Source organism: Lissotriton vulgaris, chromosome 1_1 (genome assembly GCF_964263255.1).
Source record: "Lissotriton vulgaris chromosome 1_1, aLisVul1.2, whole genome shotgun sequence".
Taxonomy (NCBI): domain Eukaryota; kingdom Metazoa; phylum Chordata; class Amphibia; order Caudata; family Salamandridae; genus Lissotriton; species Lissotriton vulgaris.
In genome coordinates, this window is record NC_141685.1 from 822,373,911 (window position 1) to 822,400,784 (window position 26,874).

Genomic DNA, 26,874 nt, shown 5'->3' on the forward strand with positions numbered 1-26,874 from the left:
GGCTAGTTAGATCACTCAGGTCTGCATTAGGGTTTTTTTAGTAGTGGAACCACATTTGATTTTTCTATGCAGAAGGTACTATCCCTGAGTATAGGAAACTGGTAGATAGTTCATGGAATGTAGGACCTAGGCAGTCCTCCAGGAGGCTCACAACTTGAGGGGGGAAGGGATCACAGGGCAAGAAAGATTTACTATTAGTGAGTATATTTTCTAAGTCCTCAGTTGAAGGGGGTGAATTGCTTGAGTTTAGCCTCGGCATGCAGTTTAGGGAGGCTGATGACATTGATTGATTGATTCACTGGCTTGTGCTACTAGAAGTTTGTCCTGAATTTTAGCTTCAAAATAAGTGCTTAGTTGGGAGCATAAGGTTCGATGGGGGGGTGCGGTGCATTTGGAGTGGCCCCAGAAATTGGTTAACATTTTGAAAATTCTTTTGCATTTTTGTTAGCTTATTAATTTTGTTAGTTTAGAAAATGTAGAGCGCTGGTTTAACACTTATGAGGTAGGTACTGAGGGCCTTTTTGTACTGCCCTTTGCTGGCTACACTATATTCTTTCCACCAGGCAAGTTCAAGTATTTTACAAGATTTTCTCTCCTCCAGGAGTTTCCTTGTGAATCAGGGGGCACAGGACTTGAGTCTGGGGGTCCTTTTGGTGACTCTGGGCACGACTATAGAAGCAGCTTCAGAGAACCAGTCATTGACACTCTTTTCGTCAGCCGTTGTGTCTCCAGTTATGGTAGGCCTGGTGCCATCAAGAGTTCCCTTTAATAAAGGAATATTGATTTTATTCCAGGCACGGTTAGTGGTACAGAGAACTGATCTCCTTGACACATTTGCCGGGGTCCAAGACCAAGAAAATGGTAGAAGAAAATGGTCAGATCATGTAACCACTTTTGGAATCTATAGGGCAAGAGGGGTGTTCGTAAAGATGGCATAAATCGCATGGCCAACTTTATGTGTAGGTCCTGATCGGGTAAACGTGAGATCAGTATCGGTCAGTACTTCAGTTAGTTTGACAGCCATAGTGTCCTTTCGGTTGTCTAGATGAACATTAAAGTCGCCCAGGATGATGAAGGTGGCATAGTGAGTAATTTTTAGGCCCAGGGCAAGGGGGATCCGGTTCATAAACTCTCCAGCTTAGCTGGGAGGCGGTATATATGGACCCCAGTGAAGAAGCATTGAGAAGAAGGTGAAATGATGAAGTCTAAGGCCAACTGTTAAAGGTGACATACACCCCATGATGTGGCCAACTCAGGGGCAGATTAGCCGCTGGGGCTATTAGCACACTGGCCACTAGCACCCACCCCCTAATGCTGCTAAATCTAGGATTTAAGGTGCACCCCTGGCACCAGAACCTCAGTTCTAATTCATGTGGCAACAAATGACAAAGAAGAGATTTGTGTCTTTAACAACAGGACCTGCACAAAACAAAGGAGCGGGACTCTGCAACTGTGGCAAAAATCCTGGAACTGCGCAACTGTGATTTGCCCCGGACCAAAGACTGGTTACCCCAGACAAAGGGACTCCTTTGAGAGCCAAAGGCACTCCAGATCCTCTTGGACTAGTGGCACTTGTTTCCTGAAGTCAGCAGGTAAACACTGCATACTGGAACCAAAGAATCACTGGTCATCGGGCCCTCTGAGGGATTGCCAAAAAATTGATGGTCCAGTGCATTGTGGAAAACATAGTCCTGATCTCCAGCCAGCACATTTCAGGTGGCTACTGCTTTCCCCCAGACCTCCGGATGTCAAAATAACTTATGGTGACCTTACTGCTGCCAAGGCTTGTTGGTGACCAGTCTGGCACCACCACCTTTAATTGACGGTGCAACTCAAGGGAACTCTGCAACACCTTCAGGCAACCACAGCAGTGGCCCGTTGTTGACTTTTTGCACCCGTTTCTTCATCAGCACAGTGCAAGCGGAAAAATCTGCACCCCTGCGGCTCTCGCTTCAGCAGCACGGAAGCGCCAGTACAACTCTGCACCTGGGCTTTTCAAGGCAAGTAAAATCGATCTGACTTTTCTGGCTTGGTCCTGGGACCCGCATCACCTTACTTCCCCCAGTGGGTTCCACGCAACTCGACCTGCAAGAGACCGATTGGCACTAGTGCTTTAAACCATTGACCGCAATGCAAACGTTTTGCAGTATTGAGTTGAACTGATTTATTTTGCATTCTAAAATTCATAACATTGGTTATACTTATCTGATTGAATACATTTTGGTGTCTACACTTATATAAAAATCTGCTTTATTGTTATGAATTGGTGTCAGATTTCTTTCAAGTTGTGTCAATTACTTATTGTCCATGTTGATACTCTGAAATGATTACCACATGTTCCGCTAGTAAGTCTGACTGCTCTTTCCCACTCTACCCGTAGTGAGCTAAGGGTTTATTATTGTGAATCCAAGGACCATTTCTGGGGTTTGTGAGAGTAGTGCACAGAGAAGCCTAACCAGCATCACTACATAATACTCCGCTTTCCTACAGTTTCACTTAACCATCTACTTATGACATGGTCTATGCATGAAGCAAATTACTGCCAGGCTTTCAGTGAGTTATGAGAGAAGACACTGGTAAAAGCATATGTTTGATCAACTTTAACTAAAAAATTAGGGGCAAGCTATCCAAAAAATAAAAGAAGAATTGAGAAAGCTGTGTCATCAGGGAAAAGACTTATCTTAACAAATTGCAATGCAGCAGAAATGACAGGAATAGAAGACCGGTTTACTGAAGGAGTTAAATTGTTTACAATGGGAAGAGACACTTACATGCTTAAAAACAAAGAAGTTACGTTTGATGAGATATGGAAAGTTTATCTTGAACATTATGCAACAAAGATAATGTGTTAGACTCTATTTTTGAATCTGACATGCCCTGTAAATATGTTGAATATCATACAGGTTCACCATGTGTCAATAAGACTTTTCAGAAACAAGTCACTTACTTATATCACGTACTAATGCTCCTATCATTTCTACTTTTTATATTCCATATTTTTAAATTTTAAATCAATGGGTATGTTCTACATTTGGATTTGATGCTGCCCTTATGAATTTTAAAGATATTGGTATATCAGTGTATAAAGCAAATAGTGTTACATAAATAGAGAGATTTTGATCCACCTTTGTAAGTGGTGACTGAAATTGATATTTTCTGACGCGTTTTACATTTTTTTTGCGCTTTGGATAGCTGCTGTATTTGTTAGCATGATTTAATATTTGAATGTGCTATGGATGTTGTTACAAACAAAACAACTTGATGAGGGCAGAAGAGGATCTGGAAGGAAAACAGAATGACAAAGGAAGTCAGACACAATTGGTAGGATGACAAGGGGACTATTGCCTGAACAAGGATTAATGCAAAGCAATGTACATAAAAACTGTGACACATAATTCTTGTGACAGCGCTCACTTTGCATCATTTATTTGTATTCGTAAAGTAAGGCCAATGTTAAAACCATATCTTTATCAGTTTTGAAAACTGAAATCCCAAATACCCAAAATTACTTGCTTTATAACTTTTACACAAACCTTTATCCTAACAATTAGTTTAGACAGGTACCACAGAAACCTTTCTGTGTGTCTTAATATGGCAGATGCAATTGCTATAAAGACAAAGCATTGGCTTGCCTTTTAAAAGGTTGTCTCAAAACCTCAACCTGTTACTAGGAAATATTCTATTCAAAACATAAGCGACAAAGCTTAGAAATAGATAAAATTCCAGTTTACCTGTACATCATGACAATGTCAGATCAATGCCATAACATTTCGCAGACTGCTACTTTCAATATTGTTTTGGAGCGAACTATCTCTAGTGTCTAATTAAACAAATTCAAAAGCTTAGCACTTGCATAGCTTTCCCTTTCCAAACTAGATTCATGTAGTAAGCAAATATTAAAGATGGAAGGTGGTAATAAAATAAATTAACAAATGAACCCCAACAGTTAACTGATGCTCTCTCTTTAGAAGAGTTCATAAATAATGTTCAAACCCATTATTAAGAAATGCACACAAGTTCTTCCCAATCATTACATTATTGGCTGGGATAACATTACCTTTTATATGGCTTAAAGAATGTGCCACAGAACAAAGATGCAAGAAAGACAAATAGATCATTGTTGGTGAATTGGGGGGTTTGCCTTTATTCACTTTTTTGCCTAAAGGAAGAGCTACTCAGAAACTCTTTTTGTTAGTGCAATGTATGCATTACTATTATTCCAATCATCATATATTTTCAATTATATATATTTTAGTTACCCCCTTTCAATTTATATATGTATTTGTTTATTTAGGTTTATGTTTCAAATATAATTTCATATTTATTCATGTCATTATTCACTGCAAAGTGATAATTTAGCCTGCCACAGTATTAATATTTTTTATGTTTGTTTTGAATAGTCTTTCACATGATTGGTTTTAAATAATGATCAAGACTTCATAGGAACTGATATCTTAACCTCTCATTTATTGATCTTAAACAATAAGCAAGGTTTCACAGTGTGTAAATAATTGAAAGGTTAAAAGAACGTTGCTACTAATTGTTTATTTTAAAAAGGTTTGACAATGTTCAAACAGAATATGTAAATTAGAACAGTGTTAACAGTGTTATTAGACATAGAGGAACTTTGTACCAGTGATACGAGACTGAGCGTGATAGGGAAGGCATGTCCAGCCTTCACTCTGCTTATCTGCCAATTTGAAAAAGACAAAAGCAGCTCCTGTTTCTTAGCTGAACATTAGTGCCATTGTTCAGAAAAGTTATGCAGATGAGAACCTGCCTAGTTTAGCTTAGTTAGCCAAGAAAAAAAAATAGTTGGAGATCTTGATGTAAAGGAGCTTAATAACACTATCATAATGTTACAATAGTTTGTGTTATTCTGCCTCCTGACTAGTATCATTATCAGGTTTGTTTTTATAAAAGTTTCTATTCATATTGTGTGTTCTAGGATAAGATTTTGATTGTAATAAATCTTGAAAGTATAGTCATAGTTTACTAGTGTTCTCAAGTGTGCCTATTCATGATGAAAGAGGGTTTGGGTTGCATTAACTATTTCCGTGAGGTTTTACAGGGCTGATTGTTACCTATAATCACTCAAGTATTTCTCAATGAGTTGTGAAGTAGTTGCAGTCCTCTGCATTCTCTGTTTTAGATTGCTATACTGACTAAGTCCTTAGTGCAACAGGATCTAGAAAGCAGGTCTAGGCTGTGTTCTGGACAAATAGTTACACTTGTACTGAATGCCTTGCTCATGTATGGATTATGTTTTATTCTCCTGATGATCTGGACTTCTGCAAGTTATGCAACAGGAGTAGCAATTTTGCTTATTCAGGTGGACAGATTTGAATGGTATTTGAGTAACACTAAAGAAATAACAATTTACTTGGAATGCGAAAAGGCTACATCATTTCTTAGATCACACTGGATAATATTGGACTAGCCCTACCCCTTCTGTGTCATTTATGGATCACAGCAATTGCTACCACTGGCTTGTCCACTGTGAACCCTGACACTGCCTTTGTCAGTCCTGACCTCAGAGGTCACAAAAGCAGTGCTAAGAATAGAAAGTAAATATGATCCTCATAAGCACTGTTTACATTTACCACCTCCCTCTGGGATGAGCCACAATAGACTTTCAGCTTTTAGAAATAAATATTTTCAGCAGTGTCATACACTCTCTCTAAATCTAAAAAATGTTGCTACTCTGCAACCTGAAACAATGCATACATGTCCCCTTGCTGGTTATCAATGAAAGGCTGCATATTAATTCGGAACGCAAACAGTAAATCAAGCGTTAAGCATTTATCTAATTATTTTAGAAGTTATCAATATTATTTTTTCAGTATGTAGAACATACACATTTTAAAATAACTTGATGCTGTGTTTCATTATTGTGAATGTGTGAAAAATGTTTGATCCAAACCTTCTCCTCTGGGCTGTGCTGACAGTGCCTTGCAAGTGACTGTAAATAAAAACACATTAACAATGACTGAAAATAGAAAATATTGTAAGCCAATGGTTCTTGTTCAGGTCAATAGTTGTGAGCCATATGAATTAATACAGGAGGCAAAACCACTATTGTTTTTAGGTGTTTTGCAAGTGTCTCCCTGTTGCTCCCCAACATATTTTTTCTTTAAGATGTATTCTAGTGCAATCTTTGAATCATGATCATGTGTGATATGAATATATTTATTTCCTAGTTTTCTTCAGAGACAAGGTGAAATTTTGAGAGCCAGCTCCGGATTTGTGTCCGTAGGTGCGGAAAGGACGGACGTGTTTGTGTAGGTGTGGTGCTTGTATGCGGCTCTGATGTCACTTCCACGGTGGGGCAAACCCAACACTGAGCCATATGGCTCCATCTGCTGGTGAAGATACAGAAAGTATGCTGTTCCTAATTTCGAGACAAGGGAAAACTAGGTGAATTGGTTTTGCATGGTCATGAGATGTAGGAGGACGGATAATCATGTTTGCAGAAGTTGGATTTTCCAATTTGAAACAATGACACATGTTCTTTCCACTGAATCATGCTCTGAGAAGCAGCATCAGGGTTAACGTTGCACTGCTTTCAGGTATCAAATCCACAGTTTAAAGCAGCCGCTACTACCTCCCAATGTGAATCAACTAACTAAAGCACCTACAGTGATGGAGCTATGGCAGTATTTTCAAGTATTAATTGTCAATTTAACTATGAACATAATGGTTCACGCTTGCCAACAGGTGACCTCTATTCACAAACAAAAATCATCCCATAGGTCTTAGAAATGGAGACTAATTTAGTGTATCTTGCCAAAATATTCAATTTCTCAAAATGTTCTAAGGAACAACAGCTAGGCTATTATCTATGCCATAAAAACAGGACTATTATCATGTACCATCTAACATTAGTGAAAACTTTTTTTTTAACCATGTACCAAATATGCTCCATCATCATTTCTCAAATTTAGATATACAAGATGCAAAGTCAAGTATTTTAAGGTCTTCAATCTACAATTATGGGGTACCTGCGCTTCCCATATCGATTGAAAAGATGCAGAAATTCTCTTTACAAAGAATATATTGTCAAGAACACAAGCTAATGATCCATCTATTTGGGTTCACCGCATATAGTGACACTGAGTGTATGCATGAAGCCAACAGTATTTCCCAGTTGCAGCAAATGATAAAGTATCATCCACTAATGCAGAGGAAAATGCCCCCGTTGGATTGGTAAAATAATTATGTGTAGAAAAAGCATCACTAAAGTTTGTTTGCCTTGCACAACACAAATATTACCTCCTCGTGATGGAAATGACTGCTCAGAATAACAGCCAGAGCCAGCCCACTTGCTGAGGTACACAGAGCTTCACATACACACAAAAAATTCACAACTCACTCTGGGATTGTCACAGAATGATTTAAACCAGATCATTCAATTTTCTAACACTTTTGTGTCCATACAAGCCTGGATAAAGTCATATATGCCTTTCCTCAACATTCTTAAAACATAGCTCTTAAATACTGGATCACCAGAAGTAACCTCTACCCTCAAATCAATATGATCCTTTCTTTTTGTCCTTCCTTATAGCTGGTAATAACATCTGCCTTGCAACCACCAACCTTCTCACTCAGCAGCTTTCAGTATAGATATGATTCTGGTGCTCTGTGGTAACTTCGAAAACATGTTTGTCACCTTACAAGCACCCTTCGCATTCCATGACTAACACATCTTATCTGTGTAAAATACACATGCAGAGTGTGGCTGAGACTACAAATCGAGTTTCATTTCCACAAAATGCAGTAGTGTGCTTCTGTTTTTGTCAGATTTTAATCCGTGGCCTCAAAGGTTTTTGAACCTCCACTGGAACTGCCGATTGAAATTTGCTAGCAACTCTGGCTAATGAACAATGCCATTGCCTGTACCTTGCTCAAAAAAAGGGATTGTGACTTTTCGAAACGACTATTTTCAAAAACCACAAGACGACTTGTAGAGCGCAGCTATCAGACCTACCAATATGAAATCCAAGAAAATTGGTGAAATTATTTTCTGTATGACAAATTTCTCTTTCCAGTGTAACATAGACCTACACAGTGCTTAATTTTAACCTGTGGTTTCCAGTGTTCGGCGCCCGCACTCAATTGTCAAGAGGGTGCCTAAGAGGGTGCTGTCTGGCGAATTTCGAGATGATGACAACAACAGCTAATTATTAATTGAATATACATTAAAAATGACTATTACCTGCTACCCAAGCCACTCACATATAGCTTTGAGGGCCTGAAATAGTCTGAATTGTTACACTTGTAGGGGTGTGGTGGTTAGTAGTTGTGTTGGTACTTTCATTGGCAGCATAGCAGAGGTAATATGTGGTGAAAGCTCCAGTGGCCTCCTGACGAGAGCCCTGGTACTTATTCTTTTTTTTACAAATTAAGCACTGGAACCATATAATTTCTAAAGTGAGCATAAACCTGATTTTCCTGGAATTGAGGGAGTTTTAGTCAGAATTTCTTCTGTTTTGTTTAGGGCAGACACATTACTCAGTAGTTCAGAGAAAGGAAATCATTACAAATTACACATTTACATGAAGCAAGAACTATACAGAAGTGAGGAAGTGGGATTCACTGTGATTTGCTGTGCACTACAATGCCGTCATACCACCAACATTTAATATGTATATTCTGAACACAATCTGATATTTAAAAAATTGTAAAAACGTACAAGTACACACACTGAGGGCTGGTGAATTTCTTTCAGAGAAAGAAACGTTTAGACTGCGCCCCTTCAGTGGAGTGGAGAGAGGTCTTCAGTTTCTAAGAAAGCTGAGTGACAAGTCTGTCTGGACCGATAACAAGTGTGAACTGCTCTGAAAGACTGCAATAGTGTTTAATTTCACAAATCATGGTGAGAACATGAAAATCACTAGAATCAGTTATGGCATCTCAGTTTGATTCTCCAATAAGAAGAGATGATAAATGTCATGCATACAAAAGTAAAATGAAAAGATTGCGGTCCATTATTCCCTTCACAATGGATTGTTAACCACCACAATGTGCGGTATAATATTTGCCATAAGACCTAAAAGCAAATCACTTTCTAACATATCTACTTAATGTGTAAAAAATGTAATTGTTGTTTGGCAGGAATCCAACAAATACGTGAAATAAGAAATTTGACACTTGAAATAAACTTCAGTGTTCTTACCAATTGAAACGGATTTACAAAACAAATGTATTTCACAATTTTAAATTCAATGGACAACTCCCCGAATTTGCCATATGTCAAATCTGTAGATGTTCCTCATTTTCAACCCGATTCACAAACAAAAGAAACATTACCCAGCCTTAAAAGTGATGATTCTTTCTCAAACTGAAAGGTGCTAGAATGCCGCAGAGGATATGGTGCCCTGGGGAATTAAAGATAATGATTTCAGCAATAGTTTCTCAAAGTTTAAGGGTAACTTTAAGGAGCCCATCATTTATGTACAGAAAGATGTAATTGAAATAACATGTATTCCAGGTTTGTGAACAACAGGAAGTTTGAAATTCCTCTTTGTTGTATCTTGGGCCATTGTCCTAGTTTGTGTTGATGGTAAATAATTCAAGAAGACAGTTCTCGTCATCCCTACACGTCATCAAATGTGACAAACGAGGGGTTGGGTATTACAAAGCTTGCGGGCAATCGATATCAATAAGCAAGCTGACAGCCATTGTTCCCACACCAGAGTATATTGTAGTTGTCCTTTAAGACCCACCAAGGTCACACATAGTATCCCTATGGGACACCCAACTGTGCAAGGTCACTCTTTGTCAAGTTATGATATATGACTTCCTGTCTTTGCAGTGCTTTTATGATTTTAACTGAAAAATCGAATAAAGCTTACTTTGATTTGATTTGATTTGACTTCCTGACTGATCAACACTGAAATCTCTACCTTTAATCAGAAGGCTACGAACCCCAAATTTAAAATTGACCCTACAGGTTTTGGTCTTTCTTTTTTTTACTTCTTCTCACACCAAAGCATCCTGGGAAAAGCAGTGCAGTTTGTACAACATGCAAACAAGACCATAGTTACTAGGACAACCGAGGGTGAGAGCGACAAGCTTGCAGTAACGGGCTTGGTTAGACATCAAGGTAGGTTGAAACTATTTCATAACTCATTTAAGTGGAACTAACAGAACTGCAAATTTCTATTTTTTGTCTCGTAAATTTTATTTGTAGGGATGGGTGGTTGAAGTGGCACCTAAAATATGAACTAGACCAACCCTTCCTGGTTTGGAGGAGGCATGTCAAATCTAGGAGTTTAACCAATTGGAAACAAATGTCACCAATGTAAGGCTCACCTGCAATGCAACTTGAATGCCTCATAGCATTAAAAGCCTGAGAGAAGCACTGGGAAATGTAGTTGTTTTGTGAAAAAGGGCATGAGCTGAGAAGGTCCGTAAAGGCTTGTTTCTGCAGCAGAGATCGGCACTGCTGTAAGTTTGTTTTATATAGATGTGTTTGTATATTTGTTTTTGTTTCCATTACACTTTTATGAGCAGAAGAAAATGAAGCACCAAAAGAGGAGGATTTTGATACATGTACAATCATTCAGGAACAACGATTGTTAATACCTATAACGACATGAGGTTAACAAACAGGAAGCATCCACTGTCCTTGTGGCATATATCCCAAGCTGTGCATGCATATACTGAAGCTATTTTCGCACACAGTTGCTGAAAAATCAGGTTCCTTGAGGATGAATGATTTTCAATTATCCTACCATACCCCGATATTAGGCCCATGCCCCCAGATGTTGTTACGCTTTTGAGAGCATCTCCTTGCCTCATATATAGGCCCCTCCAAGAATCTGCATTAATCGGGACCACATTTCCATTTCTAAGCACTCAGTGAAATTGCATTATGCCAGTTCTGGGTTATGTCCAGTTTTGCCACTACCAGACTGGAGAGGTTGTGGCTTAACGGCTAGAGTAGCCAACTTTGAAGCTGGGGAACCAGTTTGGAGTCTGGCAGGAGGCTCAAGCAGAAAAAACACACTTATGGATAGGTTCTGAGGCAATGTTTAAAGACCTGGCCTGGATAACTTGCCCCACAACAACATCTATACAACACGAATATCCAAGGGTTTGGAACCAAAACTCTGAACGCTATCAGAAGGATGGGGGAGCCTGAGGATGTTTTATAAGAGTAGCTGTCTAAACTACCAGATGAGAGTGATGGAGTTCTATGGGAAAGGAATGCAGTGCACAATAATAAGGTGATGTGTGGATTAAAATTGACCTATGAGAGACCCTACTTTTATTAATGTCTCGCACAGATCAAACTAATAACAGTACGAATGACAGTCTGTAGCAATTAACTGTGATTGGAATCCGTTCACCTAAATAGGACTCTCCATTATAGTAGTCTTCCTTAAGGAAGTTGGCGCACACATAAACACTGGTTTGCTCTAGAGTTCATAGCGTTAAGAGTTTTGGTTCAAGACCCTTGGATATTCGTGTTGTATAGAGGAGGCTCAAGCATCCTGTGATTCTGGGCAAATCTTTTTTAATCTCCCCATGCCTAAAAATGAATGTGTTCATCTGTAATGAAACTGGTGCTCATGTAAAGCGCATTAATACCTTCCGGTCAAGTTAGCGCTATATACAACTGCAAGAAAAAAAAAATATTCTGGTATCTTGTAAGGTCCAAGTGTTTCAGGACTTTCAACAAATCACAGTGTGTGTCTAACAAGATGGTTTTGTCCATAACTGCAATAAGTATGCCCTCATTCCCCTCCCCTCCCCCAAACTCACTCAGGGTGCTACAGCCCCAGATTATATGTAACAGGTTTCCTTCGTCAGCCTCACATCTGAGACACAAGGGTAAGGAATTGGCCTTAATGCAACAGGGGTTTGCTCTCATGCATTTCAGAATGATGCAGGTACCTAAATTGTATAAAGTGGAATTTGGTCCCTAATGAGATCTCTCTAGGTACTGCTAGTGACTGTTATGTACTTAGCCCTCCATACAGCTTACGGCAGTCTACCTTGCCGCAGGAAAGCGGATCAATGTCTACAGTATGTTTATTATCTTCAGTGGCGGGTGCTCTAATTTAGAGGGGCAACGCGAACGCGCAAGGGAGAAGAGGAGGAAATAATAAATTAACTCACTTACCTGCCGCTGCAGCCGCCGCCTCCGTGCTCCTCTCCCAACGTTGGTGCACTGCACAGGCTCCCAGGAGCAAATCACGGCACTGCTCTCATGCTGGTATCAGCATGAGAGTAGCTCCATGATTGGCCTGAACGGACTGACTTGAGGCTCGCTCAGGCACCGGGAGCCTGTGCCATTTCTCCACCCGGCTGTGCAACCCAGCTGGGTTGAGAAATGTAAATGGCGCTGTGACTTTGGCCATCCTAAGGCAGGCGGCCAAACCGACATGCGCACTTACAGTGCCCCCACCACTCCTCCTCTCTTCTGCTGACGCAGTGACACTCCCAGGATGTCCCCGCCCTAAGACTCAGCTGGCAATGGCAAGGTAAGAAACAGTAAATGATAATAAAATGGTTTTATAATAATTTTATTCTTCACGTTTGCCTCTGCTGCTTCTCAGCAGGGGAGCGACACTCCTCTGCCATAACAAAGCAGCCCTTGATTATCATAGATTTGTATAGGTGGGAGATCCTATTTTTGTCCCGGAGATCTTGAATAATGAGTTTGGCTTCTAAAGGGTGAAAGTTGGGTATTGAATTTAAATGACGTATATATGGGTATAGTGATTGCATCGTTGTACGAATTTACAAAATTGCGTATTAACCGGGCCAAATTCTTCTTGGAGCTCCGAGAACAATTTGAGTGTGTTGTGTGTGAGGACTACCCCTAAATTGGAGATGCCTTGGCCATCCCTAAAATCTAGTATTGCCGCTACCTGTGGGCGTACTGTGCCAACTCACAGTGAAGTTCTTTTGCTAGTCTGCCTTACCACCCTACTTTTTCAGCTTGTCTGACCAGGTTTTACTACTCTAGTCTGCTAGGGGGGGGGGGGTGCAACCTACCCACGAGGGAGAGTCGAGCCCAGTTGTTTAAACTGAAGCAGATTTTGACATTGAACCATACAAAGGAGCGTTTCCTGGTAACCTTGAAAATTAGGCGTAATTTACCAGTGGTGACACAGACAAAGTTTTAGATCAGAGTACAGTTGCTAGTCCACTTAGTAAATACAGTCTGAGTGTTAGTGGAGAGCCTTATAGGAAGAAGAGAAAGCCCCAATCTGCTTGCTCCCTTTCAGGGCACAGCCGGGTCGACTTGTCTACACTGATGGGAATTGCAGATAGATCTACGTTCAACGCTCCGCAGTGCTAGCACGTGGATTAATTTAGTTTTTGAGAAACCTGTGCAAACTGAGTTTCCTCTTTTAGGGGGAGAAGACATAGATTATGGATACTGAATGGTTAGTCTTTTGCTGTGCCCATGAATTCTATAGGCAACATGCAGGGCCAAGATGATCATAGGAGGTTTTCACTAACCCCAGTTCTGTTTTACCAGTGATGCTCAATGTCAAATTCTTGAATCAACCAGTAGGGCATCTTTGAAAATGCCTTGGAAAATGATGAGTGTGTGTTAGCCTGTGTGTCTTTCATGTTGAAGTGGGTTTGTTAATTATTGGTGTATATGAAAATGTATGAAAATATGGTAGTCGTCTGTGGCTGGCAAAAGAAATGAAGTCATAAGTGATCTGGAAGAGAATTGGAGAAAGGTGTGGAAATTCAAACAAGGTTAGCAGATCTTACAATGCAGGGTGGATCTTGTCTACTGAGAAGAAAACAGGTTGATTGCTTGAGGAGTACGTGGCTGAAAAATGAAAGGCTGGTACTTAGTGTGACAATATCTTGCTCTTGGGAGACTGAAGAAAACAAATAATATTGGAGAACTAAAGCAATGAATGGGCGGCCAGCAGCTTACTGGAACAAACTGCTCTGATGTATGTCAGGCCTGATTATATTCTGCGGCCAAGACAGAAAGAGGCTGACATGCATGCAGAAGGTTGTGTGTTTTCTGGTGGGTATGACGCTTAATTGTGACCTCCATCTTGGAGAGCTTATCTACTAGATAGATATTGGATGCCAAACTACAGCTTTGAGTTTTCACGGGTAAATAGAGATTGTCTTATGCAGGTGAATGATGTTGGACATTTTGTTGGTGTCAACTGCTCTGCATTGGATGAGACACATGATGAGTGGGTTGGGGGTCTTTCTGTGCCAAGGTAAATTTTGCAGATATCCGCTGAACATAGGTTCATTAGATGACAATCTGAATTCTCTTTGAGGAAGCATCAGGTTTAATTCTTCGAAAGCATGAAACTCATCTGTGTATTAGCATGGGTGCTAGAAGCATTTAGTTGCTTGGTTTAGAGCAGTTTGCGGTGATTGATTCTTTCTCAGATGGTGTTGATGTTCGAAACACATGACTTTCTGGTATTTTCATATAGTTCCCCTGGTATACCGCAATGAATACAGAGCAGTGCGTGATAGATGGAATTGTGTCTATTGTAAATTTTTACACAGGTGCTTTTAGATCTCTTAATGTGAGTTGTTAATGCAATTCATCTGTATATTGATAATTGAGTATAAAAGATGTATCCAAGCAATCATGGTGAAAAATATTCCTCCCCAACAACCAGCCAGCCACCTTTTTAGTTTTAATAAACAAAAATAAGCTCTGTTGCACAATGAATTTCTCTTCCAGAATTTCAGGCTGGTTTACTATTTTCGTCCATTTAGATTCCCCGTCCCACAAAAACAATAAAATAAGAATAATAAAACGAAAAGGTAAATAAAAGACACTTTAAAAACACCATGATCACATCGTCTGGAAGAAGAAAAATAAAATGGACACAAACAGAATTTGGAAAATGAAAAGAATATTAAAGAATAAGAAACGACGAAAATCAAATCAAATAAAAAAACAGCAACAAACGAAAAAAAACAAACTAACCAGCAGAATTGGGAGTTGAGGGTGAGTTTGCTTGACTTCCGTGAGCGGACACGTTTGTGGCAGTGACAGCTGTTTTGGCAGCATAAATATTGGCTTCCTCTTGAAATTTACCTATGTTCTTCTTGTACCGGATTCGCTTATTTCCAAACCAGTTTGATACCTAAGACGAGTCCAAAAAAGTCAGTTATTTTACTTTTGATGTGTTATCTCCTTTGGAAGAAACAATAATTGTCATGCTGCTGTTGGCACTTTTAAAGATTAAAAAATAAATGCTCACGTTTTCCTTTTTTTTATAGGATACTTTTTTTTTACAAAAACAGGTTATCACGTTTTAACATGTAACATGTAAACCTTTTACTGACAGTTTTGGCAGTGTTATTTTACCAAACAGAAGTTTTAAAAAACAGCATAAGAAAATAATCACATAGAATAAAACAAATAACATATTTAATTCCTCGAAATAGCTCAACTCAGACTATAACCGTGGTCGCAGAAGTGCAGCATTTTCTACACTCAAAAATATTCTAAGATTTTACATGATTTTTCTTACATATCTTGGTTTTGCAGTACTTAGCTTTAGAGTGTTTAACACTTTTTCATTTACTTCCAGATGGTTCAAATGTTCTTTCTAGTTATTCCTACTCTGCAAGTCATTAAAGAATATCATCCTACAAATGGTGCAACTGCATATTTTCACAAAAAGCTTATAACAAGCAATTTCTTTAGAACCTCACTCCTACTCCGCCAGAGACCTCCGCTCAACTCAACTGGTCCTGGCGGCCATCCCATGTATCCGCAAGACCACTGCCGGGGGTAGATCCTTCTCCTACCTTGCAGCAAAGACCTGGAACTTCCTACCTCTAAATCTCAGGCAATCACTGGCTCTGCCCCAATTCAGGAAGGACCTCAAGTCCTTGCTCGTCGACTGAACCACAGTGCCTTGCGACAGATTTGCAGTTGTTATCTCCCTCCCACAGAGCATCGACACCCTTATGGATGACTAGTCCCGCTTTACAAGCCACTTGATTGATTGGCTCCTGATGCATTTTTAGGGGAACTACCACTACACCAAATAATATTTAGTTTTCACAGTGTACAAATAAATTCAATCTAGACACGAAGTTGCGGACTCAAAGAGCTGAAGTAACCTGCACTAGAAGAGTCCCCTACCACAGCATCCATTTGGATTGCACTTCAGCTGACTCGTTTTTAATTACTTTATGAGGTACAATTAACTATGTAACTACATCAGTCTACAGACTGAAGTCTGCAAAGGATTTAAGTCCACATGCTGCTCAGAATTATGCTAGGTCACATCACAAAACTACTCCAGAACCATACATGCTGGGTCAAAAAACATACAAGCAAATCGTGAGGTTATTCGTGTCATGGCAATAACCATTGTGATACTGGCTCACTATATAAATCCATCTAATTATATGTAGTGTATGGATATGTGTTGTCTGATCATGGCCATAGCCCCACAAATGCTTCGTCAAACTGAACTCTAGCCAAACAGGAAGTAGTATTCTCAGCACACTGTCAATTGTAGATTCCAACAGGCTGAGAACTGGAAAAGGGGATGTGCCACTTGGTCACACAAATGTCACTCAAAAATGTTGTGATTCCTGAACTATAACACTCTTAAGGCCGGGCAGCTGTTGCACCATTACTAACCTGTGAGACTGTGATTCCACATTTCTTGGCTAGCTCCTCTTTGGCTTCCTCACTGGGGTAAGGGTTGCTGAGATGGGAATAGAAATATTCATTCAGGATTTCCGTAGCCTGTTTGTTGAAATTTCGCCTCTTCCGCCTACAATTAAAGTAACAGAACATTAACATTACTAAGGTCTGAAGTCGAGAATTCAGAAGCATCATAAATCAATACAGTCATCCAATCACATTGGTCAAAGCAGTGGTGTTCTCGTTTAATTTTCGTGGTTGGGATGATGTAGTCCTTTTGTTATGCTTGAGGCAGTGCATGCTCCTCTGTGTATTTACTTTGTTGAAACAACTTTTGAATTGTGGGTTTATGGTTTGTTGAGATAGTGCTTGCTGTTTGGATGCCTTAGCTTAGTATTAAGACACAGTGCTATTTACTAAACGCCAAACATGTTCCTTTGGCATACTTTGCTGTTATAATGATATGTTGTTGGATTTCAGCTTTTTTTGGTCACAAATTAAAAGGTGTGTACACCAAGGCTTTCTTAAGGATGCAGAAGAATACTGTCCCTTTGTCAAAAGTATCTACTGTCCAATATTTTACCATTCGTTCTTTTTTAGTTTTAACAACCTAAACTTCATCTTCTGACTCCTTTTCCTAACTTTCTTCTCTCAGGGCTTGAGTACGAGTTGCTCGTTATTTTCTGACCATTGCGTAAACACCCTTTTTATGCATGGGTCAGAATTACAAGTTGAGAGGTATTTATTGCATACGATAATTATCGGATGTGCTAAATATCTCATGCTTTGTTAAATTCGGACAGGTCTAACCTGCAAAAATTTTACTGGGGAAATGTGTATGGCATTTACGTACCATGCATATTTTGGTATGTTAAACACCAAAATCTGCATCTTATTTCCTAAAAACTTGTGATAGGTGTTGGTTTAATGTACTCTGGTGTATCGTTATACAACAGGGGCGATAACTCTTAAACCCTTTGTCAGGGCCTTGGAGTACAGTTTAACTCTGCTGATGCAGTCTACTCTGGTTTGAAGTCCTTCTCCCAACTACTATGTTGTTGGAGGCCAGAACATTGCTTGATTGTGGGGCACAATTTCTAGGACAGAAGGGAACAACACACACAGGCTTTAAACTATTTCCCAGGGCTCGAGTCGGGGTACCACGCGGGTGGACGGCGTCCCCCCACTTATTTTACCGGGTGGACGCTGTCCCCCTGCCAAACAGCTGGACTTCTCTCTTAGCCCTCTCTGTGACGAGATCGGAGCTCACAGGACGCAGCACACGCGCTGGCTTCGCAGATGCCAATCGCATCTAAGGGGTGAGCGAGGGGAGGCAATGAGCCCGATGGTGCAAGCCACCTTTTGTGACGTCACTTCCTGTCGTGATGTCACTTCCGGTGACAGCGTCCCCCCCCCCACACTTCTTTTTTTAGGACTTGTGCCCTGCTATTACCTAACACTTCCAATGACAAAAAGCAAGACCTATTGGCTTTGCCAATTTGTGCTTGGAAGTATTACCTAGTTTGTAGAGTTTTATCTTATTAAACTGCACCCCAAAATCTAAGTAAATAACATAAACCATTGTAATATCAAAAAATAGAGAAAAATATCAGAAAATGTAAAGGTGTTAGCTAGTAAGTAAGCAGCCTCAGTCTAAGCTTTAAAAAAAGGATGTCTGGCCAGCAACACTAAGAAGTCAGTGCCTACGTCCCTTTATGTTATTTACCCCAGGATGGAAAACATTACTTACCTGTAACTATGGACCTTGGTGTCTCGCACAGATTAATGCATCTGACGTGCTTTATCGTGCATGCAAAGGTTTGGATCCAGAATAGTAATACTTTTCATGGAATAAAAAAGGTGTGTGTTTACGGTAGCTGTGTCTGCAATATGACGTAACATTAACTTGACTGGTCAACACTATTCCAGCTTATGGGCAGTGTTCGTATTCTTTTTTCAGCAGAGTCTCTATTCTCCAATACGAGTAAGTCACCATTCTTGCCCTAACTTTTTTCATGGACTGGAATTTTGGAAACCACCACTCAATTCTTTGAAGGAGTAGAAGAACAAAACAGAAATAACAAGTCTATTTAGACAGTTATTGATCGAACAGAAATAAGACATTTGACTAAGGTGCAGGAAACCATTTAGTTAAAAAAATATGAGTTCTCAAATAAACACACCCAGCTTAGGATAGGTAGGCACAAGTGGAATAAAAGGTGTGTATCTTTTATAGGGACAGTTATTCTCAAAGATTCGCTCCTGGCAGAAGCACTCATTGATTCACATTGAGAGTAGAGTTTACACTTGAATGAAGTGAGACTGGAACATCAGGACAGGCCAGATGTATGCGTCTCTCCTGTCAGGCAGTGCGTAATGTGTAGAAAATTGCAGGGCCGCAAAGTGTTGCTGTATGATGGGGTCATCGAATGCCAAGGCCACCTAGCCTTGCTGTGCCAGCCTGCTCTTCTTTTCTTATTAGCGTTCTCTTGAAGCTTCTTTTTCAACCCAGATCACTATGTTGATATGTTGATGTTCCTTTTATGCCTTTCTCTCGTGTTCCCGTTCAAAATCTGATAATGAAAAATAAGTTGCAGTCACAAAAGGGCGCCGGTACCGGTAAGCACCGGCACAAATTAAGCACTGCTTGTAGGTAAATAAGAAATCCATTCACGATTAAACTCTTTGTGTTTCGTGATGCGAGTGAGCCCCGAATTATAGCAAATAGAAACATGTCATGCTTTCTTAAAAAGATGAAATGCCTGCAGAAATAAAACAATGTCTGGAAATGATGCAGGGCCGTAGCTACGGGGGACCATGCCATCCCATATTTCTGTCTGGCCACCCTAAATTTGAGGCCTGCAAATTTCTGTGACTTTTTAACTTCGCGTCACTTTTTTCCCTGTTTTTAGCTATCGTTTGTTATGCTACGCAGACAAATGTTACACTAAGTCCTCGCTCGACAGTAACTGCTGTTTCCAAGCCAGCTCATTTTACTATGTATTCTCTTTTTATGCCGGATAGGGAATCTGATTCTGAGCTGTGGCCGTCTCGTCCCAAGATGCACTGGGCAACTGCTCCTCGCGCCCTGAAGACAGCGTGATAATTGCAGAGTGCCGCGCGCTTCACTATTCTGCCGGCCCCGTGTAAATACAGACCGTGCCATTTTAACTCGCCGGGGTTGCCTTGGAAACGTAAGTAACAAAAGCAATTTGAGCTCAGCCGTGAAGAGCCTCTCTAGCTTTGTTTGGCCTCGCTTTATTCAGCATCATTAGCAGCATAATGTCTCCACAAGAAAAGGCGGGAGAAGAAAACAAGCAAAGGACCACGCAGCCGGCTGGCACCCGGACGCCAGCGTTACTGATATGATTATGGCCCGTAAAGAATACAATGCGTGCCCGGTATATGGAGGCGGCGCTTATAAGCGTCAAGAAGCGAGGCTTCTCATAAGCAGGCGTCTGATGACAAGGGGTAAACGGTGCAACGTCAACGTTCAGCATTTCCTGAAACATTAGATGTCCATTGTTGCTGGGCACTGTCCAGTCTTTGCGTCATTGCTTAATTTGTGCCGGTGATTGCAGGGGCACTCATTTGTGGGGACAGGGCCTTTTTTCATCATCAGACACTAATTCACAGCAAGGCTGAGAAAGGAAGAACAAGGGGGGAAAGGAGGGAGTAGAAAGGGAAACAGTAGCTAAGTGCGAAATCAGAGATGAAAAAGCTGTAACTGTGTGGTAAACAGACAGGAAGTGTAGTGAGGGGGAAGAAAAGAGGCATGAGGTGCAACCAAGACAGACAGATTTGGTGGTATTCAGTAAACTTGACATTCGGCTGCACTAGTATCGGGGTTCTACTAAAACTCTGGGCCCTGAGCTTTTTTATTTAATTAATCTCTTTATTTAATCTAAAAATTAGACACTGCGTTCGTAGCTCTGTTTACAGCCTTTCCATAGTAACCGAGAAAAGTTACGGTCTGAGAAACTTCTAATTTATTAAATCTCTTATTTTACATCAATTTGACTTGCTTTATAAAAAAACATTTTTAGGTCTCGCGACCTATCGATGCGCGCAAGCGCATCGAGCGTAGCGAGAATTCATGTCGGCAAAAACATCTTCAAACCAAAGGGCTTTCAGCCCCGCGGTTTTCATGCAGTGCCCGTGTACATGCACGCGCATCGCATGCAAGCCCAGCCCAGTCCTCCCCTCATTCACGCCCACCCACCAGGCTCTCCCGCCCCCATCAGGCTTCTCTCCCAATCCGCATGCAAGCCCAGCCCAGTCCTCCCCTCATTCACGCCCACCCACCAGGCTCTCCCGCCCCCATCAGGCTTCTCTCCCAATCCGCATGCAAGCCCAGCCCAGTCCTCCCCTCATTCACGCCCACCCACCAGGCTCTCCCGCCCCCATCAGGCTTCTCTCCCAATCCGCCTGCCTCCCCTCGCGCATTCACGCCTCCCACCAGGCTTTCCCGCCCCCATCCGGCGTTTTATTTTTGTTTCTGGTGCACGTCGCGTTTCTCCTGTCCGAGTGCTCGTTTTGGCTTCCCAGGTCCCAGTTTATTGATCGCCTGTTTTTCCGTTTATCCTGCCCCCTTATCAGTTATTGTGCAGTGCAGCGTCCTGGGAGCTTGTTTGTCTGATCCCCGCTGCGTGGTATGTGCCGTCCGGGACTCCTCTGGCCGAGTCTGTAATGTGAGCTTCCAGGGGTGATTTTGCCAGGGCCTCCTTCCGGTCTGTTAAGCCCTCTTCACCTGCACTTCCGCCCAGCCCGCTGTGTACTGGAAGCCGCTGCTCACTGTCGCGATGCAGGCCGCTGATCTCTTCCAATCGCGCTATGCGTTCCCGTCGTCGGTTCGTTCCTGGATATCTGGTGCATCAAGCAGGCATGCATTCCTGAATCAACACTGCATGACCCAGTTTGTGGTAATTGTACCCACTTTGAATTCTCCCAGCTCTGCCCAGAAGAGAAACTTTTTCCTTTCAAACTGATTTGCCCAGTGCAGTTCTATTCACTTTAATCCTAAATGTGAATTCCTGCTTGCATACAATAATATTGTATTTGTGCACACAAACGAAATGGATGTGTTCCTAAAAAGCAGGGAATACATACATGAAATAAATGCACATTTGAATCGTTCATTAAGGATAAAAGCATATTTGGAAATTAATTTGCCAGAGTGCCTGTGTCAACCAGGGAGGCCTTGAGGACAAATAGCTGGGCTTTCAGAAACTTGATCCCAAACACGACTTGCTCATAATATGAATGTCTCTTTTTATGAGTGCCTAAGTTCATTGTGTTTTGTGGCTCACCCTCAACCCCCCACTCACCCTCACTCACCCTCAACCCCTCACCCACCCTCAACCCCTCCCCCTCACCCTCACTCACCCTCACTCACTCACCCTCACTCACCCTCACTCACCCTCACTCACCCTCACTCACCCTCACTCATCCTCACTCACCCTCAACCCCTCACCCTCACCCACCCTCAACCCCTCACCCTAACTCACACTCACTCCTCACTCACCCTCACTCATCCTCACTCACCCTCAACGCCTCACCCTCACCCACCCTCAACACCTCACCCAAACTCACACTCACCCTCACTCACCCTCACGCTCACTCACTCTCACTCACCCTCAACCCCTCACTCACCCTCAACACCTCACTCACCCTCAACACCTCACTCACCCTCAACACCTCACTCACCCTCAACACCTCACTCACCCTCAACTCCACAGTCACCCTCACACGCACTCACCCTCAACTCCTCACCCTCACACTCACACACTCACACCCCCTCACCCTCACACCCCATCAGCCTCACACCCCCTCACTCACACTCACACACACTCAATGACAATAACTCACACTCAGACTCACACACCCTCACGCTCACACACCCTCACCATCACACCCCATCACCCTCACACCCCCTCACTCACACTCACTCACACTCAATGACAATACCTCACACTCACCCTCACTCACCCTCAACGCCTCCACCTCAACCCCTCACCCGCACTCACCCTCAACACCTCAATCACCCTCAACACCTCACCCTCAACACCTCAATCACCCTCAACACCTCACCCTCAACACCTCACCATCACTCACCCTCAACACCTCACTCACCCTCAACTCCTCACTCACCCTCAACACCTCACTCACCCTCACTCTCACTCATCCTTACTCACCCTCAACACCTCACCCTCATCTACGCAACGCCACTCATCTACTAAAAGACACTCAACTACGCAACGCCACTCAACTACGCAATGCCACTCAACTATGCAACGCCACTCACACATGCAACACCACTCACACATGCAACGCCACTAAACAATGCAACACCACTCAACTACGCAACGCCACTCAACTACGCACACATGCAACGCCACTGCCACATGCAACGCCACTCACACATGCAACGCCACTCACACATGCAACGCCACTCACACTGCCAACGCCACTCACACTGCCAACAACACTCACACAGCCAACGCCACTCACACAGGCAACGCCACTCACACAGGCAACACAAATCACACAGCCAACGCCTCACACACAGGCAACACCTCTCACACACGCAACGCCACTCACACACGCAACGCCACTCACACACGCAACGCCACTCACACACGCAACGCCACTCACACACGCAACGCCACTCACACACGCAACGCCACTCACACACGCAACGCCACTCACACACGCAACGCCACTCACACACACAACGCCACTCACACACACAACGCCACTCACACACGAACAACACTCACGTTGCCAATAGATCGCGCAGTACGACAGGTGGAACTATTACAATGGCAAATAACAATGCCTTTCACTGTTGTTATCATTTAGAATACATAAAGGGCTTTGTCATTTACACAACCAATAGCTCAAACTTTCCTACTGCGAGACCTATTGGCAACGCCAGTGCTTGTTTCATCGAGTGCCTTAATTACAAAAAATCTGAGTGAGGGTAGTAGAAAAAGCGTAAACAGACTTCTAGAATCAGTGATTGTTGCTCACCCTGTCGAAGTGACAAGTTGCCCTGCAAAATAGGCAACTTTGGCGCCCCTCTTGGTGGCACCCAGGGCTTTAAGTGGGATGAAAAAACGGGCGGTCTCTCAAAGGGGCGTGGCAAATGTAATTAAGGACGTGGCTTAAAATACCTAAGCTAAAAGCCTTTGCTTAGCATAGTGTGCTGTCTGACTGGTAATTTGCTGTTTCTGTCATTGCATCCGATATATGATACAAGTACCATCATACCTACAACAAGCCAGGACTATTGGCTTTGTCAATGGTTGTTAGTTGCATAAGATAAATACGCAGCAACGATGGCTTGTATATAATATTTAAAAAGCTTCCACTTAAAGCCATGGTGACACTACGACACTGTTGCTGCTCCTAAGTTTCAAAAAGAGAAGGGAAATCCAGAGAGAAAATGACTCTTTAAAGATTTCCCTTCCCCCACAACGCTCCCCTGGCATGACGTCATGCCGTAACTTCTCCACTAGTGAGAAGTGAGCAGTGTGAGCAGCGCCCATCGATGTGCCTGCTGTCACTGCAGTACGGGAAAAAAAAGGACCGCCTGCTGTGCCAGGGCACAAAACAGAGCCCGACAGAGACCCGTTTCAAGGCCTCCTTTAAAAAACTGCTGATGCTCAGCATCAGTGAGACCCGGCCCACTTAAAGCCCTGGTGGCACCCACATACTAGCATGCCAAGAGCCCACGAAGGCTGGCAGTAAATAGAGCCCTGAATGGACATCATGCTTTGTCGAACTACTGTTTGTATTTTACTCCTAAAAGGAAAAATAAACTATGTTCAGGAACCGAAATGCCCCGCCCGACACACAGAAGCTTTGTTCTTGCTTTGATCAGACGGAGAAAGAAGTCTATTCCACAAAGCATCTAGAACATTGGATCTTGACTCTGTTTTGGCCCCCACACATCTCTTGGTTTAACTGTCTTGATGACTGCCAGTTTTGCTTGACATTTAAGAAGATCCTTGCTTTCAGAAGAAGGTAGTGGTAAGAAAACAGATGAACGCCGCTACGAGGAGTGAGTGTACAGCACTGGGCACTGTACACTCAGCGAAAGGACCGCGTCAACCAAACCAGAGGAGGAATCGCCATCATCTACAGGAACACCATCAACGTCACGACCAACTCCGAAGATGCCCTCACCACCGCCGAACACCTACACTTCCAGATCCACACCGACCCCAAGACCACCCTCAGAGGTACCCTCGTCTACAGACCCCCAGGCCCACGCACACAATTCAGTGAAGCCATCGCCGACTTCATCAGCCCACATGCCCTCGCCTCATCAGACTACATCCTCCTAGGAGACCTGAACTTCCACCTGGAGAACAACAATGACAACAACACCACCACCCTACTCGCCAACCTCGGACTCAAGCAACTGGTGAACACCCCCACCCACTACGCCGGCCACACGTTCAACCCCATCTTCTCTGCCAGCAGCCACGTTGCCTTCAGCCACTCTACCGGACTACACTGGACCGACCACAGCTGCATCCACTTCACCTTTAAGAAGACCACATCCCACCACTGCCGCAACAGATCCCCCGTAGATGCTGGAGCAAAGTCAACGCAGACCAGCTAACCACATCACTGACCAGAACCCACCTATCACCACCACTGACACAACGACGCAGCCCGCAACCTCACACAGTGGATCGTCAACTGCGCCGACGCCCTTGCACCACTGAAGAATCCTCCAGGCAAGCCCGGCAACAGGAAAACAACATGGTTCACCGACGACCTCAAAAAAATCGAAAAAATCCTGCCAAACCCTCGAGAAAACCTTGCGCCGCGAACAGATGACAGAAAACATGACAGCCCTCAAGAACGCCACCCGCAAACACCACCAGCTGATCCGCACCACCAAAAAGACATCATTCAAAGAATGGCTGGACAACAACACACACAACAGCAAGGAACTCTTCAGCATCGTAAAAGAGCTCTCCAAGCCCAACGCCAACAGCAACGACATCACACCGTCGCAAGACCTCTGCAACTCCCTTGCCACGTTCTTTCACCGCAAAATCGACGATATCTACAACAGCTTCGGCGCCCAGACTCCGCCCCCAGCCACCGAACCAATGCCCCCTACACCCACCCTCAGCGCTTGGACTCCCATCAGCACCGAAGACACCGCCCATGCTATGAACACCATCCACTTTGGCTCTCCTTCAGACCCATGCTCTCACCACATCTTCAACAAAGCGGACACAATCATCGCTCCCCACCTACGGAACGTCATAAACAACTCCCTCGCGTCTGCCACCTTCCCAGAGAGCTGGAAGCACGCAGAGAAAAACGCCCTACTGAAGAAACCCACAACGGACCCTAAAGACCTCAAAAACTTCCGCCCCCATCTCTCTTCTCCCCTTCCCGGCGAAAGTGATCGAGAAGATCGTCAATAAACAGCTGACCGCATTCCTCGAGGCCAATGGATCCCTTGACCCATCCCAGTCCGGATTTTGAGCCAACCACAGCACCGAGACTGCCCTCATCGCAGCCACCGACGACATCAGGACCCTACTCGACAACAGGGAAACCACCGCCCTCATCCTCCTAGAACTCTCAGCCACCTTTGATACAGTCTGCCATCGCACCCCAATAACCCGCCTCCACAACACTGGGATCCAAGGTAAAGCCCTGGACTGGATCACCTCGTTCCTCTCCGACAGAACACAGAGAGTCCGCCTCCCACCCTTCCGCGGTCACTGAGATCATCTGCGGCGAACCCCGAGGCTCATCGCTCAGCCCCACCCTCTTCAATATCTACATGAGCCCCCTCGCCACCATCGCACGCAAACACAACCTCAACATCATCTCACACGCCGACGACACCCAGCTGATACTCTCCCTCACCAAAGACTCAGCCCCCTCCAAACTCAACCTCCAGGAAGGAATGAAAAACGTCGCTGAATGGATGAAACTCAGCCGTCTGCAACTGAACTCAGACAAGACGGAGGTCCTCATCCTAGGACCATCCCCAGCTGCCTGGGACGACTCCTGGTGGCCCACAGAACTGGGCACAGCACCAACACCCACTGACCCTGCACGCAACCTGGGATTCAGCCTGGACTCCTCTCTCACGATGACCAAGCAAGTCAACGCCATCTCATCTTCATGCTTCAACACCCTGCACATGCGCCATAAGATCTTCAGGTGGATCCCTACCGGAACTAGAAAGACGGTCACCCAGG

At 43.2% G+C, this 26,874-nt stretch overlaps 1 protein-coding gene across 4 annotated transcripts in view; it reads right to left on the reverse strand.

The window, feature by feature from the left end:
* PBX1 (PBX homeobox 1) overlaps positions 1-26,874 on the reverse strand; it is a 426,141-nt gene that overhangs the window by 104,112 nt on the left and 295,155 nt on the right. For 3 of the 4 annotated variants that reach the window (XM_086957235.1, XM_086957243.1, XM_086957258.1), the window contains exons 5-6: positions 16,625-16,760; positions 14,948-15,107 (exon numbers count right to left, since the gene is read on the reverse strand). In XM_086957235.1, the coding sequence (XP_086813361.1) occupies positions 14,948-15,107; positions 16,625-16,760 (296 nt within the window). The remainder of the gene's footprint in view (positions 1-14,947; positions 15,108-16,624; positions 16,761-26,874) is intronic. The other variant, XM_086957251.1, reaches the window with a different exon arrangement.